General features: G+C 57.2%; 6 protein-coding genes across 6 annotated transcripts; 3 read left to right on the forward strand and 3 right to left on the reverse strand.

Moving 5' to 3' along the window:
- Positions 1-287: 287 nt before the first annotated feature.
- On the reverse strand, positions 288-3,123 carry PLICBS_009463 (U3 small nucleolar RNA-associated protein 13; the record flags this gene model as incomplete). Its single annotated transcript, XM_018325073.2, has 3 exons — positions 288-2,818; positions 2,870-2,897; positions 2,947-3,123. The coding sequence occupies 3 exons, from the start codon at positions 3,121-3,123 to the stop codon at positions 288-290; spliced, it is 2,736 nt and encodes a 911-aa protein (XP_018176467.2).
- Positions 3,124-3,447: 324 nt separating this feature from the next.
- PLICBS_009464 (uncharacterized protein) lies at positions 3,448-5,211 on the forward strand (the record flags this gene model as incomplete). The annotated part of the gene is made up of 4 exons (XM_018325074.2): positions 3,448-3,483; positions 3,543-3,866; positions 3,918-4,096; positions 4,149-5,211. The coding sequence occupies 4 exons, from the start codon at positions 3,448-3,450 to the stop codon at positions 5,209-5,211; spliced, it is 1,602 nt and encodes a 533-aa protein (XP_018176468.2).
- A 360-nt stretch (positions 5,212-5,571) lies between these two features.
- Positions 5,572-7,907, reverse strand: PLICBS_009465 (minichromosome maintenance protein 5; the record flags this gene model as incomplete). The annotated part of the gene is made up of 4 exons (XM_018325075.2): positions 5,572-6,064; positions 6,118-7,526; positions 7,585-7,711; positions 7,771-7,907. The coding sequence occupies 4 exons, from the start codon at positions 7,905-7,907 to the stop codon at positions 5,572-5,574; spliced, it is 2,166 nt and encodes a 721-aa protein (XP_018176469.2).
- Positions 7,908-8,752: 845 nt separating this feature from the next.
- On the forward strand, positions 8,753-12,049 carry PLICBS_009466 (uncharacterized protein; the record flags this gene model as incomplete). The annotated part of the gene is made up of 3 exons (XM_018325076.2): positions 8,753-8,759; positions 8,811-11,682; positions 11,752-12,049. 3 exons carry the CDS (start codon positions 8,753-8,755, stop codon positions 12,047-12,049), a joined length of 3,177 nt encoding a protein of 1,058 aa, XP_018176470.2.
- An 825-nt stretch (positions 12,050-12,874) lies between these two features.
- Positions 12,875-14,554, reverse strand: PLICBS_009467 (uncharacterized protein; the record flags this gene model as incomplete). The annotated part of the gene is made up of 9 exons (XM_018325077.2): positions 12,875-12,956; positions 13,005-13,120; positions 13,183-13,567; positions 13,619-13,802; positions 13,856-13,957; positions 14,011-14,128; positions 14,177-14,274; positions 14,334-14,437; positions 14,514-14,554. 9 exons carry the CDS (start codon positions 14,552-14,554, stop codon positions 12,875-12,877), a joined length of 1,230 nt encoding a protein of 409 aa, XP_018176471.1.
- A 1,710-nt stretch (positions 14,555-16,264) lies between these two features.
- Positions 16,265-17,457, forward strand: PLICBS_009468 (uncharacterized protein; the record flags this gene model as incomplete). Its single annotated transcript, XM_018325078.1, has 5 exons — positions 16,265-16,671; positions 16,750-16,882; positions 16,940-16,963; positions 17,025-17,182; positions 17,259-17,457. 5 exons carry the CDS (start codon positions 16,265-16,267, stop codon positions 17,455-17,457), a joined length of 921 nt encoding a protein of 306 aa, XP_018176472.1.
- Between the last annotated feature and the right edge of the window lie 364 nt (positions 17,458-17,821).

Below are 17,821 nucleotides of genomic sequence, written 5' to 3' on the forward strand. Positions count from 1 at the left end.
GGCAATGCACATGATCCAATTTATGATTCAACTTATACTTGATTTTACGTACATACTACCCCCCCTTCAATCGACCCAGCGTTTCATCGCCAACACCTTTTGCGCCAGAATCAAGTCCTACCCTGAACCAACCTCCAGTCTCGCAAAGGCAATGTCAACCGCACTGTTCAAGCTGGTATATATTTCAACGCCAATGGCAATTCCATATGCCTCTATGTGGGAACCAAGGATGGCTTCTCGTCGTCCATATGCCTCTTCGCGCTGCAAAATATTCCGTGCCCCCGTGCCTACCCAACCATGACTTCATCTACCTCATCCATCTCCTCTATGGCGACGTCAGCATCTCCAAGCGGAGCAAAGCTGTCCATTTCCTGCAGGGTATATTCCACCAAATAGCTCTCGTCAACCAGCTCCTCCATGCGTTTGTAGTGGCGTTCCGTATAGACCCTCAGGCCGTGGAGCACATCCTTGAGACTCTTCTGGCCGCGCGCGCCCTTGACAGACAAGTTCGAGAACTTGGAGGCGGGGTAGCTCCTAATCAGAGTCCAGAGGATCCTTTGCGCAATAGGGGCTGTTCGTGCATTGGTGTTCCAGTCCCGCAGCCTCAGAAGCAGCAGGAAAATTTGCTCGTCAGAGAGGCTTCCCAGGACGTCATCGACGGCCTTGAGCCCGCACAGGCTGCCCTTCTCAGGTGAGTTGCTCGTGACAACAGAAGTGAACAGGCTCAGGAGGCGACCAGGGTGGTTGAGCTGAAGTGCCAGAGTAATTGCTTCTCGATAGGACCCTGCAAAGATGTGATTTTGCAGCTCCTGCTCCTGCTCAATCATCTTCAGTGCAGCTTGTGAAGCAGCGGCTTGCGTCTCGGCCGTTGTGTCTTTCCAGAAGGTCACAGTCGAATCGCCACTGCCGGAGACAATAGTATTGGTGCCGGGGTGGACGGCTAGAGCCCATACTCGATCTTCATGGTTGTCGAGCGTGCACTCCGCCTCTCCTGTGTTCGCATCCCAAACCTTGACCAGTCCGTCGCCACCGGCACTTGCGAACTGGACTGGCTTCTTGGACTGCTCCTTCGATGCCGGCATGTTTAGCCAGACCACTTTGAGAACACTGTTTGTATGCCCCTCATAAGTTCGGATGCATGTGTAATCGGCCAGACTCCACAGCTTGATGCTCTTGTCGCCACTGCCCGTGAGCATAACTCCCTTGCCGGTAACTGGGCCATCGTCGCCTTGTATCGGAGGCAGCTGCGCTGGAGAGAACTGAACGGTCCAAACACCACGCTTATGACCCCTCAAGATACCTTGAACCTCGCCCTCTGCTACGGACCAGATCTTGACCGTCTTGTCTTGCGACGCACTCGCAAAAAGCTGACCAGAATGGTGCACGTTGATGGCATTGATATCCTTGTCATGGGCCTTGCGCGTGAATGCTGCGCGTGATCCCGTCTTCTGACCAGGCTGCTGCTGTTTCCGGGGAATCTCCCACTTCTTGATCGTCTGGTCCTGAGAACCCGTCAGGAGGAAGGGAGGCGGGTGGTTGAGAGGGTCGGTTCGAGCCGCGGATCCTTCCGCAGGCACTGTGCGTGGGAGAGCAACAGCACCGAGAGACTCTGCGTGTCCGGAAAACGTGGCCCAGCAAATGAACGAGTTGTTGGACGGGTCGACCTGCCAGAGCCGTGCTGTGTTGTCTTTGGCGCCAGTGGCAATCCAGTGGCCGGACCAGTCGATATCTAAAGAGATGATGATGTCCTCATGACCACGGAGTAAGGCCACGTCCTGTCCAAAGTATGGGGTCTTACTTTCGACCCAAGTTCCCTGGTCCTCAACGTCCTCTGTTTCTGAGACAGATATCAGTCGGATATCCTCGGAATTCGTGGCGAGCGCAAGCATGGACCTGTCCGGAAGCAGATATCCCAAGTCGATGATCTCGTCATGGGTTCCTGATATCCGGCGGAACGGTTCAGGGGCAGCAAGATCTGCTGACTTGGCTTTGGATGGTAGCTCGTAGAGGGCCAAAGTGTGATCGACCTGGACGCATAGGATGAAGGGCAATGCTGATCGATAAATGCCAGAGACCACAGCCTCTTCCTCGCTCTTGGCAGGCTGCTTCGGCGTGAGCTCCGCACCGGTATCCGTGTCCCAAATTCGAAGGCAGCCATTGGAGCCGGCAGAAAAGGTCAAGCGACCCTCATCGACAAAACCAACCGTCTCGACAAGTTCCAAACACGGGACAACCTTTCGGATCTTCCAAGATTTGGCGTCCCACCAGATGATGGTCTTGTCCCTGCTTCCGCTCACAATCGCGTCCTGCTCGGGCGAATAGTCAAGCCGCTGGACGTCTGAAACGTGCGAGTCCAAATTGGCAATGCAGCTTCGCTTATTCAGATCCCACACACGGACCTTGCCATCCTGACTGCCCGAAACGAGTCTGAAGTGGGTGGTACTGGGCCTCTCAGTCTCGTCGTCGGTCTCGCGCGCGCGGCTGGCCTTCTTGCCCTTTCGAGAAACTGCGGCCTCGTTGGCACGCGAGGCAACCTCAAAGAAATGCAGCGCCGACACCAGTACGGAAGGTCCTCGGAACGTGTGTGTAACGTAGCCGCCAGCGATGTCCCACACCTTGATGGCGCCGTCCGTGCCTCCTGTCGCGAGGAGAGTGCTGGTGCGATCGACGGCCAGCACCACAACGGGAGTCGAATGGGGCTTCAAGGTTCGAATAAGCGAGGCTTCGATAGAGCTTTCGTCAGACGAGCGCTTCAATGCGAATATCCTCATAGACAAGGATCGAGAGCACACGATCAGGTGAGAACCAGACGGAGTCACTAAGAAACGGTCAGTATGCGCCCCCTCGGCCACTCAATCGGGTTACCAACGGGTAAGAGTCGAGATAAGCTCTCCGTCCTGCCACGAGTTAGTCTATGAAATTCCGCCGACAGAGGTTGCGTCTTACTCCTTCAATCTGCGCAAGATGTCTTCCATTGGCGGGGTTGGTCAGGATGGCATCCTCGCCAAAGGTCGTGGCCAGAATTTGCGCGCCATTGTCGATTGACACGGAGCCGCCGGTGAAAATTGGCCTTATGACGCGGTCGACGTCAAAAGTCGTCTTCAAGGGCTGCTTTGTCGCCATTGCCAAAGCTGCACACGGGCTGTCCAGGGCGTGCACGTTGTCTGGCAGTCGTGATGAGAGCTGGACGGGAATTTTTTTGAGTCGCGATAAGATAACGGGCGATGTTCTGCGAAGCCGAAAATGATGAGTCAGCGTGAAATTGGTTTTCGGAAACTGGGGGGCCAACGAGGATCCACCGCCATCCTTCGCCCTGGCGCCTTCATGCCGGCTCCACCCAACTCACTTCATCGAAAGCCACCTGTTGTTCATCAAGCCCATCTCCTGCGGGCCGGACTGGGGTTCCCAGATATGGCTTAATGCTGTACGGTGCGCTGGTCACTCAGAATGGGTATGCAAGGGCCTCTTACGGCGCAGGCCCTGGTGAGTTCCAACTTCCAAGTCTCCTTGCAGAGCGGCGCAAGGCTTACATACCTCCTCAGGGCCGATCGCCCTACGATGAGGTGGTTCCCGGAGAGGGTGAGGAAGACCCTCGCCAGCCAACGCAGCAGTACGACTACCGCGGTCGCCCTATCAACCCAGAGACCAGGCGCATGAACCGCGACATTGTGCGATCGCATAACGAGGTCATGCAAGTCATTGGCGTTGCAGAGCCCGAGAACCCCTTCTCGGCGCCGGAGGCCGAGTCACAGCGACGTCACGGCGACTATGAGGAGGACGTTGGCCTCGCACTCGTCAGGCCCGCGATCCGCTGCGTCGAGTCATCAGGAGTCTTTGGGCTGGACGGTCTCCGGCAACGGATACTGGTATGTGCTTTTCAGCGACGTTCCTGAACTCCGGCCCTGACGTGGATGAAGATCTATAGGCGTTATGCCCAAATACCTTTTCGGGAACTCTACAAAGACGCTAGGAACGACTTTTCGGTTTCGCGGGACTTGCTCGCTGGCGCGCCCACCAGTCTGTTCACCACGTTTATCGAGCGACAAGTGAGCCGACTCTGGCTGAACGACCCCGATAGGAGGTTTCCCCGACGTTGGTTAGTGCCGACTCCGTACCAGCTGCTCGTGCTGATGGCTGACACTAAGCAGCGCGCACGAAGTTTGGTCGTACCTCCGTGTCCACTTGGAGCTTTATGTCGCTTTGCAGCACCTTGGCTTGACAAAGAGCCTGACCTTGCTACCTAGCCCCAAGTTTTTTGTTCCATTTACGGAAGAGTCACCGATACTGGCACCACCTCCACTAGACGACTTCACATTACCGTCGCTGCTGCGTTGGGTGGGCGGCCTCTTTATTTCCACCACACCTTTCTTAGTTTGGGTCATGGCACGGCGCATGTCGCGCGACTGGAAGCCCCAGATCTGGGGTCAGATCTATACCCGTCTACCAAGTACTGCGATGCAAGCCAAGAAGCACCGGCCCATCTCTTCGCCAACGTTGCCACCACCACCTCCGCCGCCCCCTCCTTCCTCAACGGCGCCCCAGCGACTGAATGAGCCTGATGATGGGTGGACTCTTGTCCAAGACTCTCAAAGAGAAGAGTCGCAACCCGACCACACCACTATTGCACCCGACCAACCCCCAACAAGCCACCCAGGCCCAGTAGAAGCGGTCAGGCGGCCCAGCGTCTTCTCCGCCCGCGGCGACGATTATGCCAGCGACGAGGAGGACAACGAGGGAGTCAGCGCGACCCTCATCAGCTTCGACGTCGAAGCCACAGAGTCGACGGACGCGCCGCCTGGTCTCTGGTCCGCCGAGTTGCGACCAAGCGTGGCGTCAGATGCGAGGGCGAACGCAAATCAGCCTGCGGTCTACCTGGACACCATGCTTACAAGGCTCCCCGCGGTTGTCGGCGCCCACATGCTTACGGAAGCCCTATGCCGCGTACTCATGGTGCCGTACGAGGGAACGGCTCTGCGCCTCATCGCGCGGACGTGGAGGTTCAGGCAAGGCCTGCCCCTTTACGACATCTATGGGGTGAACATGTTGAGCGGCCTATCGTGGGTATACGCTGCCAATTTCTTTGCCAGCGAACTCCTGCACCTGGTCCTTTGCGGCGAAGTGTGGGCCGTCTTTACCATTTTGTCGCAGCGGTACCACATGACGGAGGAGGAATGGAAAGACGAGGAAGAAGCTAAGGCGAACGAAGCCTGAGCCGGGACATATGGATCCTAGAGATGGACTCTGAATCATCCATACCTTAGCCAGCCCCGGAGCCTTACTGCACAGCTTCAACGCGCGAGTAGTTGATGCCTCGTGCCTGGCACTTAACAGCTAGAGGAGCAATAGCCTTGGCGGTGTTACACGCCCAGCTGTACTAGACGGCAGACGAATGACATGACTAAACAGGCATAGATACCCGAATACATCACAATAAATGCTTGCCATTGTACGTTGTCATATACATTAACCAGTAAACAACCATGCCTAGCGCCTTCACCATCCTGACATAGATCAGGTCCTTGTAAAATACCCACACGGTTTCTCGTGATCTGTGTTGCACTCATTGCATCATTAAGCCCCATTCCGGTAAACTTGCGCCCCCGAGTTCCTGAACATGATGGTGTCTCTCCTCTGCAAGATCATCAACGCCCTATTGAGCCCTTGCTCGCTGTAACCCTTGCCCTCGACCATCTCTCGCCGCAGCGTCGCCAGGCTGGTGCTCCAGCCTATGGGGAGGCGGCGCTTCAGCTCCACCTCGAGCCGGTTGACCTCCTCGTTGAGCTCGCGGCTGCCCTGGTTGCTGCCCTGGTTTACGGCGTCCATGGTGGAGCAGAGGAATAGCCGGATGGCCTCGTCGACGTGCTCCTCCGTGGCGATGGGGGAGAGGGTCAGCTTGGCGAGGGATTCGGTGATACGGACGATGGCTTCCAGTTGACGGACTGTGATGGGGATCGAGGACCGTGTGTTGGCCTCCATCTCGGCGGCGTGAACTTGTCGTCGGATGGCCACAAAGTGAGACGAGAGCTTCGTCGCAGCTTCTTCACTAAGACGAGGAGCGCATCGACTATCGGTAGGTTAGCATTAGAACATTCGGTTTGTGGTTGGGGAGGGACGAACGTCTTGCAGTAGGTGAGATATCTCCGCATCTTGTCAACGGGAATCTCGGACTCGGCAATCTCTTCAGCTCCACGGCCATCCATGTGGATGCCCATGACGTGCTTGGCTATTCTCTCATCCTTCTCCCGAGTGTGCTCGTCCTTGACGATGAAGATCATGTCGAAACGAGACAGGATGGTTGTCTGGAAGTCAATGTTCTCTCCGGGTGTCTTCATGTCGTCGTAACGACCGAAGATAGGGTTGGCCGCGGCAAGTACAGACGTCCTCGCATTGAGGATTGTAGTGATGCCTGCCTTGGCGATGGAAATGGTCTGCTGCTCCATGGCTTCGTGAATGGCCACGCGATCCTCGTCCCTCATCTTGTCAAACTCGTCGATACAAACGACACCACCGTCGGCAAGCACCATGGCGCCACCTTCCAGGTAAAACTCCCTTGTGGACTGGTCTCTTTGCACAGATGCTGTCAAACCCGCTGCCGAAGAACCCTTGCCGGAAGTGTAAATAGAAATGGGTGCTGCCTTCTCAACGAACTTCAGCAGCTGAGACTTGGCGGTACCGGGGTCACCGAGGAGCAGGACGTTGATGTCGCCTCTCAGCCTCATGCCGTCTGGGAGAATTTTCTTCGATCCTCCCAGGAGAAGACAAAGGATGGCCTTCTTGATATCGCGGTTACCATAGATGGACGGTGCAATGCAATCGGCCATGATGTTGTACAGGTCTGGTCTCCGGCTCATTTCCAGGAACTCCTGCTCCTCTTCCTCGGTGTATGAGGCTGCGCCCTTGGCCGTCTTGTCCATGTCGGTCTGAATACCGACCGCTCGCAAGTACGGCGTTCGAATAGCCACCGCACCGCCTGTGTTTGAGTTCTTCGATGCTTTATTCTGATAGATGGAGAAGATGCCCATGACAGTGCACCTTGAGCCGGGAACAACCCGGTTCGTCAGGTACCGGTCGGCGGAGATGAGTACGTGGCGGGGCAATTCTCCAACAGGGACTTGATCCGGTGCCTCTTGCAGCTTGATGATCTGCTGGTCGACGAACCGTGACTTTTCGTGCATGACAAAGTACGGATCCAAGGGACACTTTGGAGTATGGTCATTGGGGACACGCTTGCGCTCGCACTGCCGCGGGAGGCTGACGCCCGTGAAGCCGCCCAAGACCGGAATCGTAGATTGGTGCTGGCAATTTCGGCACTGGATGTGCAGTTCTGTTGCCTTGGAGGACATGACGGAAGCGCCAATGACAATGCCAGGAACGCGTACTAGCCTGGCAATTGTCATAGAGTCGAGATTGCGGATAGAGACATCGTCGGCGTCCGAGTGGAGGAGCAGCTGGTGGTCGGGCAGATCGACCTTGGCCTCGTGCGGGAAGACGATTCGGTGGGTGCACCTCTTGAGGGCGGATTCGAACTGCGGATATGATATTAGCGTGGATCATATCGGCTTGCGAGACGTCGGATTCGCTCACGAGGGGGATGATCTCTGCGGGCTCCGAGGCAAGCTTGTGGGCGAGCTCTTCGTTGAAGTTGATGAGATCGTTGATGTCGACATCGCAGTAATACTTCTTTAGCAGCGCATTTTCTCGTAGTTGATCTCTGTACGGGCATTCAGTGCACAGTTCTTCACGGGGAGCTTCCTGGGTGGTGATCCCTACCGGTAGACAAAGTTATTGTCGAGCCGAAAATCAAGGATGAAGGTCTCGAGCTGCGTGCGAAGCTGCAGACGTGTATCGCCATTATCGCCGAAGCTCGGCTCATAGACGTGAGTCGAATACACAGATTGGCGATCCATTGCGACTCGATATCTCTGCGTGCAGTTGGGTTGCGCAAAGAGACTTTGAGAGTGGCAAGTGGGATGGGATGGACAGGCTGGAGTGGTGGGAATGGAGGGGCGATTGGAAGATGCCAAGGGCAAAATGACAATTTACGCGTGAGACGCGTCTGTGGCAGGGGCGGACGCGACACGCGCTTAAGTGGTTGCAGCTCCAGGGGAGCTCTAGCTTCAGTGAGCCGGGGGCGGTGCGCGGTGAGGTAAGCTGCGGTACCCATCACGTGGTGGTCCCGGAGAATCGTCGGCTGGGGCTGACGGCGTCGTGGCCCGTCGTCGTCAAAGGAGCTTGTTGCAAGCATGGATGCGCCTTGCAATGGAGCGGCATCAGATACGATGCGCACTTATTCATGACCCTTGGGCCCTTCGACGAGATCCTGCCCGTTGCGCTCTTTCCTCTCTACACAATCTGCCAGCGATGATACTCCGGTAGTCGCGACACCGATCCCGTCTCCCTGTTAACTGGCCCCTCCGCTTCCCCCCAAGCGAGCTTCGAGGGGCTCCAGCGCGGAGCCTGTCGCTTGCGCCGACCATGTTCTCCTCACCCGGGGCGGGAAAGTCTTTCGACAACTTGGCCGCCCTGTCGCCCAGCGGTCGACATGAACGACACGAATTTCCTTTACACAGGTGGGTTGCGACGCCGTCTTGCCGCGGACCGTTGATTAGCTGACCTTGGCACCGCAGTCGGACAACGCATGGACGACCGCGATCACGACGGAGCTCTACAGCAAGCTCAGTACACTCAATTGGGGGGATCCTGGATAGTTCCTCCAGTACCTGGGGGAGCGCAGTGCACGAGTCTGGCCAGAATGGTGTGTACCCTTCCCCGAACCCCCATCTCTACATGTTCCTAACTGGTCTCATTAGCCATCTCGACGCTATTGCAACCCCCCATAGTACGAACTGGCCTTCAGCCTCACACCACCCCGCCGCCCTCGAGCTCTCACAAACCCCCTACCTCCAGGGACATTCCGCCCGTCGCCTTGACGAATATCGAGCTGGTCGACAACGCAGAGTTCGCTCCGTATTTGACCCAAGTTGGGGCGCTGTATGAGCAACTGAGAAGGGTCAAGGAGAACGAGGATGAGGCGCATAGCGCTCGTCGCGCCTCTCGACCCGAGGAGCAGGCTGACCCCGCCTCCGAGGGCCTGTTGCGACCCACCTCCAGATCGCAAAGCAACCGGCGCGCGTCTACAGCCTCGTTGGCATCGTTGGGCTCCATCGATGCGCCGAGCCCTATGCGACGATCAAGCTCTGGCTTCATTCGCAAAACGACCCACGGCCCCCCGCCGCTTTCAACAATCCCCAACGTGTACTTTGAGGATGATTTTCACCTCGAGAACCCGCGCACGTTCGACGTAGTGAGCGAGCGCTCCGAGGTGATCCGACCGCCCAACGCCGGACAGCCGGGGAAGGGGGACGGCAACGGCAACGCCACGGCCCCTCGAAAAGCACTCGCGACGAATGCGATCCTTCAAGAAAAGCTTTCTTGGTACATGGACACGATCGAAGTTCACCTCATCAACTCCATATCAACCGCCTCGACAACCTTCTTCACCGCTTTGGGGTCCTTGAAGGAGCTGCACTCGGAAGCGGCGGACTCTGTAGGGCGGATACAGGTCCTCAGAAGAGAGTTGGAAGCACTGGATCACGAGATTGTGACTCACGGGCTCGACATCATCCAGAAGAAGCGGCGGCAAGAAAACTTGAGACAACTTCACGATGCGGTGTGGCAATTACGGCAGATCGTGGACGGCGTTGCAAGCTGCGAGGCTCTCGTTGACGCGGGAGAGGTGGACAAGGCGCTCGCGAGCATTGACTCTTTGGAAAAGTTGATTGCTGGTGAGACGGACGGATTCCCCGACGATGGCGCCCAAGTACAGTTGCGAGACATGCGCTCTGCATCTGCCCTGCACAGCATCAATACCGACATCAACAGCCTCAGATTCCGCGTGGGTAAGGCGTACGAGGCTCAGTTCTCGAGTGTCCTGTTAGCTGATCTCCGGCGGCACGTCGAAACCGTTTCGCGCGCCGATGTCCTGTTGCGGTGGAGCAACGCTGCGTCCAGATCAAGAGGCGCCCACGCGCGGTCGCCGTCGGTGTTTCCCTCCTATCTGGGCGGAACCGACGAGCTCAAGGCGCAGCTGGCCCCGAGCATGGTCGGGCTACACCGTGCCAAACACATTGCCACGGCTGCCATGGCCTATCGAGACGCCGTGTTGCGCGATGTCCGAAACCTGATACGGCGCCCTCTCCCCAGCTCGAACGATGACGACGCGGAGTCTATCATGTCTGTCTCGACAGCAAGCGGCGGCAGGCAGAGATCAAACCAAGACAAATCTGCAGCTTTGGCCCGAAACCTGCGGGCGCTCGATGCTGAAGATGCCGAAGAACTGCTTATGACAATATACGTCGGTGTTACGGAGACCTTGAGACGACTTACGACCCAGGTGAAGGTGCTGTTGGACATTGCCAGCTCTCTCGCAGCTGAGCCTGACGGCGATGGGCTGAAATCACCACCTGTCCGTTCACCAGTCACGAGTCCTCGGCCTGACCGCCTAGGAGGCAATCCTCTAGGCGGAGCATTCGAATTGCAGGAAGAGCTTCACAAGGCACTGGATGAGACGTCGCTGCTTACCCAGGCCGTTGACGTTGCCAATGACAAGATCGTCAAGGTCCTTCGGGTCCGCGCGGAGCAGTCCACTCACCTTCCCCTCGAACTGTTCCTGCGATACTTCACTCTCAATCTCTACTTTGCCAACGAATGCGAAGCCATCTCCGGAAGAAGTGGCACGTCGTTGAAAACCGTGGTTAACGGCCACATCAAGGAGTTCGTCCAGAGGAATCGAGACGCCGAGATGCAAAAGCTCGCTCAAGGCATGGAATCGGACCAGTGGAACGCCAAGGACTTCACGGACAAGAACACCGAGTTGCTTGATCTGATCCTGAACTCTAGCACCCAAGATGCTCCTGCTTGGACAGAGAGCACAAAGATTTGGGTGCCATACCGGGAGATCGAGGCAGCGAAGCAAGAAACTACGCTCGCAGAACCGAACGGAACAGGCAAGGACAAAACCCGACCAGCAATCATTGAAGCCCAGAAGTTCATCCTTCCAAACTCGGCGATTCTTGGCCTCGAGGGCATGGGGAATTTCATGCATCTCATCGCTGGTATCCCCTCTATGACCACGGATGTGGCTTCTTCTTTGGTTGCGTACTTGCAGCTGTTCAATTCCCGCTGCACACAGCTGATTCTGGGGGCCGGCGCAAGACTATCTGCAGGACTGAAGAACATCACGACAAAGCATCTGGCACTGGCCTCGCAAGCTCTGTCCTTTATCGCCGCCATTATCCCTCACGCACGCGAATTTGTCCGTCGACACGCGGGCTCCGGTGCTGGCGTCTCCGGTCTCATGGGAGAGTTTGACAGAGTCCGACGGCTGTTGCAGGAGCACCAGGATATCATCCATCAGAAGCTCGTCGACATTATGAGCGGCCGGGCGGCTATTCACGGCAAGAGCATGAGGGCTATCGCCTGGGACGGCTCGGCCACCGAAGGACCGCACCCGTACATGGAGACGCTCGCCAAAGAGACGACAACCTTACACAGGGTGCTGACGAAGCACCTGCCGCAGAGCTCGATCCAGATGATCATGCAGCCCGTCTTCGCCAGCTACAAGGAGCAGCTCGGGGCTGCCCTCAAAGAAGCCAGCCCCAAGACCGAGGCGGGCCAACAGAGGTAAGTCTACAGACCTCCTGACGAGAGATGGACAACTTGACGTGCCTCGGTACTGACTTTGTACTCCAGCATGCTCCGCGACATTGAGTTCTTCACAGCCAAGCTAGGGAAGCTCGACGGCTTCGGTGACGCGGGTGATCACCTCGCCGGCATCGTCAAGGCAAAGGAGGTCAAGACGGAACTCCGCGTTGAGGCGCCCAAGGACGACGCCGTGGCCGAGGAAGACTCTGGTGAGGACAAGGCCGCGGACGACTCAAAGGAGGGCGAGGCAAAGGAGGGCTCGCAAGAGGAGGAGGTAAAGGATGTAAGCGAGGGAAGCGGCACGCCAGCGGCAGAGGAGCCAGCCAAGGACGGCGACAAGCCGTGAGACATGTTTGAGTAGCGCAGACGATGGGCAGGCATCCTGTCGGAGCACCTGGACTCCGTGGCCTATTCCCACAGTGTCACTTGAGTGCCCCCGGGGCCGAGCTGGCAAACGTGGAATAGACAAGCGATGGCCATCATGACCACTCTGACATCTCGTGCGATGTTTTCTTGGTGACGATCAGAGGGATTAGATCAACGTTCCATATAACCATGGCGAGTAGGTCTGCATGCCCCCGATATCGTAGCCGGGGAGCGTTGATGACTACTACACTTTGTCTATCTAATCCGTCAGGCATGTGCCAGTCTGACATCCACACCCTCTTTACTCCTGGGCTCCCCATCCCCTGCCTCCAAGTTTGCTTCGCTCGAACCTTCCGCTGCGCCAGTACCTAGGACACTCTCGTCTTCGAACTCGGCTTCCTGTCCCAAGCCATCGACGGGAAAGACTACGTTGACAGCCCAGAACATGGCAAAGCTCCAGGCGAGGCCAACCAGGAAAGTCAAATTGTACAACCGGACCCATCCCTGATATTTCACGTCAGTGTAGCCATTGACGGTTGCTACAAGACCAGCTGTGAGTTCTTTATTAGTGCAGCTCACAAGATCCGGCGGGACACACTAACGTAGCAATGGCCAGCAGCTCATGAGAAAGACGGCAAATGCTCGCCAATTGAGTCCACTTCGGAACCAGTAGATTGACGTGCGATCTCCCACGTAAAGATCATTCAACCTCAGCTTACGACGTCGAACGACCAAGTAATCAGCGAGCAGTATTCCACTGGTTCATGTTAGTCGCCAGACATGGGGCCTAAGGTTGGAGTGAAGCTTACGTCGCAGGAGCAAGGAAAACTCCGAAGCCACTGAGAACTGCAAGAAACTTCGCAGCTGTGGTAAGCAGCTGCCAAGGCCTGTCATGGGTTAGCACCGACCAGCAGCAATTGCCACAAGGAACTAACTGAATGGCGATGCCGATGATGGCCATGATATAGGCACCGCGTCTGATGTTGATGTATCGTGGCCATAGACCGGCCATGTCCATGCCGCAGGAGACAGAGTTGAGCACCACGGAGATCTGTTTCCACAAGTATTAGAACACTCTGAGATGGTAGCCATGGGGCCTAGTAGATGACGAACCGAAAACTGCGAGGCAACCAGGCCAAGAGCGGCGAAGAAAACGCCCGCCCGCACGCCCGAGCTTGACTGGTAATATTCCTGAATGGCCGCTAAGAGGAAAATGGGATTCCAGATGACTTCTCCGCCAAGAATATCCCGCGAGGCACTCGTGACGATGATACCAATGATGGCAGTGATGGCAATCGTCAAGGGGGAGGCAAGAAGCTGCGAGGGCGTGGGTGCGTGCCTAGTTTTGGCATATCGAGTCCAATCGGACTGGCCCAAGGTGCCAGCACCCCATGCGCCGAGGATTGAGGTGATGCCGAACATAAACGCCCAACCGACATTGGGAGTAGTGGAAGGCATTTGGAATAGGCTGCCGGCGCCGCCAGCTTGCGAGACACTCCTGGAGGTATGGTAAGCAAGCATACCTCAATCTCAAGCGGCAGCTACGAACCATATGAGCAAGCCGAGACAGCAGCCGCAAAAGAGAAAGAAGCAGACGACAAAAGGGATCTGCAGCTTCTCGGGCCTGATGAGAATACCAGGAATGAATGCAGCCATCCAGATAAGAAGGCCGATGAAGTCTTTGGTCTCAAGGTGGGAGCTCGCGGAGAAGTAGTTCTTCATGTGGGCAAAGCCTGTTCTGGCATCAGCACACTAAACAGCCGAAGGAGCAAAGACTTGATAATACCAGGAATGATGGCTCCAATACACACTCTGGTTGCTTGACCGCCCCAAAAAGCCTGGATGCCAAACCACATGCACGCGACGAACACGCGAAGCAAGACTGGGACTAATAAAGAGTTAGCGAAGCAGATATTGCAAGGCCTAGCAGGATCGACGTACAGTACGAGCCTCGCATACCCCAGGAGAAGCGACTAGACACGGTGAACCCAATATGATGGTTGGCCCCCATCCAGCCACAGGCAACCGCGAGGCAGCCTGTGAGGACTCCGCCGAGAATCTTAAGGTCTGTCAGCGACGCAGACTAGCGTAATGTGTGTGAACGTACGACGACCCCAATGGCCTGCTGAGGGCTAAGGCCAAAGGCAAGTAAAGTGCTGCCCGTTGACCATGCTGAAATGTTGGATCCCGAGACGGTCCAGTAACCTGGAGCAATGAGCACATGGCTCAGTACAAGGAAGCGAGCCAGGGAGATTATGACGAACCAACATAGGACCAGATGCCATATGTGCGGCGGTCGGGCGGGATGGGAATCAGATCACGGTTGCACCAGGCCGTGTTGTCGTACTTGGCGTCCTCATCCTTGGGGCTAATAAGTCTGGTCAGTCCAGTGTCCGGAGAGGCCAAGGAAAGGCCGTGTCGTTCTCATGGGGCTCTGGCATTACCACTCGAGCTTTCGCTTCACTTGAGGCCAGTCGACACCCATAATGGCGACGATGGACCTGATCGGATCGTCGTATCAAGGAATTCGGCGGCTGACTCGACGCTGATGCAGCAAGCCCGAGTACGCTGCAATGTTGCTGCAGCTCGAACACGGAAGCGGATGGTGTCGACGGCGATGACGATGGCAGCGCAGGCCGAGCGCTGCTGACAGCGTCTGGCCAGCGCCCGACCGGTTTTCATACCTGGCCGCACCACGCTCGAAGTTTGCGTCCCTGTCACAAGGCGCATGGCCAGGGGGCGCAATCGAATCGAGCGACCTGTAGGATCCTGGATCAAGGGCTGTGGGATGGTCGGGCTAATGTTCCATTGCAACGTCAAGAGCGCGGGCCCAGCGGCGCCACCCATTGATGCATGTCCACAGGGCACAGAGCGACAGGGAAGGACAAAAAGTAGTGCGAGAGGGAGTAGATCCCGCAGCACAAGACAGGGTGCGGAGCCAAGGGAGCCTTGGGAAGATGGGGAGCCACGGAGGAAAGAGGTGGGAATGTCCGGACGGCCCCGCCTTTCGCCGATCAACCAAGACGGCGCCTTCCCCAGCCTGGCCTGCCAGGGTTGAAGGATGGAGTAAGGCCCACCACTGCCTGTGCGAGCCGTCCGGCCATGTGGATTCCGGCGGCAGGGTCAGGGTCGCATCGCCAATGCCGCTTGGCAGGTTGAGGAGCGAGCTGGCGCGGTCGAGGTACGAAGAAGACGGTACGAGGCGGTAGCAGTCGGTACAATGGAAGGCTTGGGAGTCGAAATTTCGTCGAGTGCGGATGGGATGGGATGGGATGGGATGGGATGGGATGGGATGGGATGGGATGACGACGAGTCCCGGCCCTTGTCCTGGCACCCCGCTCCCGTGCTGGAACTGGAGTAATATCTGCATATCTGCGAACCGCGGAAGGACGCCTGCAGCTCCTGGCGGGCGTTAGTGGTTGCAAGCGCGGCTTCCTCGGTTGGGACGCACAGTCGTGGAAGCTTGGCCTGCTTGGAACTTGGACCAGGGTGCGCAACGTGGCCCGCGAGTGAGGTGGTCGCCAGGCCAGGGTCGCAACCGCGTCGCCCAAGTCGCGCTCAGGGCGGCGCCGAGAGGTGGATGGATGGAGCCGCGGATAGAGCTGGGGCGACAAGCAACCAAGGTTGGCGTCAAGTTCGCCTTACGTAGCCCGGCACGGCACCGGCGTGTCCGCGCCGTCTGGTTGAATGCCAGGATCCGCAGCGACGACGGACTTGTGGTTCGGGCGCGGCCTGGATAATGGGGAACGGCGGCAAGGGCGACGTGAAGAAAAAAGGAGCCCAAACGAATTGTATTTCAAGGGTCCTTCCTCGACTCCTCGCCGCCCATCGTCGTCGCTGCCGTTGCATCCCCCTCCCAAAGCGGCCGCTCCTTCCGTGCAGATTGCCTCCTAACGTTACTGCCTGACTACCCAGCAGTACTAGGTGCCCAGGGCAGGTACGCAGCAGACAAGGTACACCTTGTACCCGTACATGCTGTACATCGCAATCAATTAAGCGCAGACTTTGCAGATACCGGCTGACAAGTACATGTTCCTTTGCGCGCACTTCGCATCCAGTCCCGGGGGCAGGAGCGAATCACTGCCCAGCGCCCGACCAGCAACCACCGCGCCCCAAGGCAGTCGCGTGTGGCAGCCCTACCAGACCGGCCTCGTAATTCAGCGAGCCACACCGAAACCACCGCCGCCCGCCTGAAATGGCCCCCGCGACCGACCCCTACACCAAGGCCAGCTTTGGCCTCAATTCCGGCAACACCATCCCTGCCGTCGGCCTTGGTACCTGGCAGTCCGCTGACTCTCAGACGCGCGAAGCCGTCAAGCACGCTCTCCAGAATGGCTACCGTCACATCGACACGGCTCTGAACTACGGCAACGAGAAGGAGGTCGGCGAGGGCATCAGGGCCTCGGGTGTTCCCCGCGAAGACATCTGGGTCACCACCAAGCTGGACAATCCCTGGCATCACCGTGCCCGCCAAGGTCTCGAGTCGTCTCTCAGCGACCTCGGCATTGGCTACGTCGACCTGTTCCTCATCCATTTCCCGTGCTCCACCGACCCCAACGATAGCTCCAGGCATCTGCCTGACTGGGATTATGTCAAGACATGGTGAGTGAGCCGACGAGACAGACTATGGCATTCACTATCGAATCTGCGTTGTGGCTGACAGCTCCGCGTGGCCGACAGGCAGGAGATGCAGAAGCTGCTCGACGCGGGCAAGGTGAGGAACATTGGCGTCTCCAACTTTCAGATACGCCACCTCGAGAAGCTTCTTGGCGACCCTTCTTGCAAAATTATCCCAGCCGTCAACCAGCTCGAGGTACGTGCTCAGTGTTCCAGGCGGTGCGCGTTTCCAATTGCTGACAACGCGCCATAGCTGCATCCCTATAACCCATCGCGAGTCATCTCCCGGCCCCTTTTCTCAACCGCTTCATCTCGCTAACATGCCGAAAAGGCCAAAGCTGCTCGACTACTGCAATTCCAAGGGAATTCATTGCACCGCCTACTCGTGTCTGGGCGGGCACACCAAGTCCCCGTGGAACAACCACCTTGACCTTGTCGAGAACCCCACGGTACTCAAGGTTGCCGAACAAAGGAATAAAACGCCGGCACAGATACTGTACGTGGCGCTGTGGCGGCCCCCCCTTGCCCTCCTGGCAGCTCTTTAATAGCGACGGCAATTAACCGAGGCGCAGGCTGAAATGGGGCTTGCAGCGAGGGACCAGTGTCATCCCGAAGAGCGTCACCCCCGCACGCATCGACTCCAACTTCGATTTGGATGGGTGGTCTCTGACGGACGAGGAGCACGCCGAGATAAGCGGCATCAAGACGCGGGCCAAGGTGGTTGGCGACAGCTGGATGCCAATCAAGGTCTTTTTCGGGGACGACGAGTAGCTAGAACTGTTGCAGTCAAGTCGATGCGCCGCTTTACGAAGCACCCGTTTGATCGGCACCCGCCATGTCACGAGTTCCCAGCCGATAGACCGTGGGCTTAAAGTTCGCCGATGCGCGATGCCCTCCCGCACCCCAAATCAAGATGTACAACGCGTGGCGTCGACGATATGCATCATGTAAGTTCGCCGATCTGATAACATTGTCGGGGTAGGGTGTCCCCTTTAGCCGCCTATTTCCTTCATCAAAAGCGAACATGGCAGTTTGTCTACGGTTGCCACACTTGGCCTGGCGTGTTACAAGTCACAAGTTCACCTTTGCATGTTCCGTTCCAATGTCAAGCTATTAGATTTGATGGCAGGCTCCG

The sequence above is a fragment of the Purpureocillium lilacinum genome (genome assembly GCF_023168085.1).
Source record: "Purpureocillium lilacinum CBS 284.36 DNA, scaffold_7, whole genome shotgun sequence".
In the NCBI taxonomy this organism is placed as follows: Eukaryota; Fungi; Ascomycota; class Sordariomycetes; order Hypocreales; family Ophiocordycipitaceae; genus Purpureocillium; species Purpureocillium lilacinum.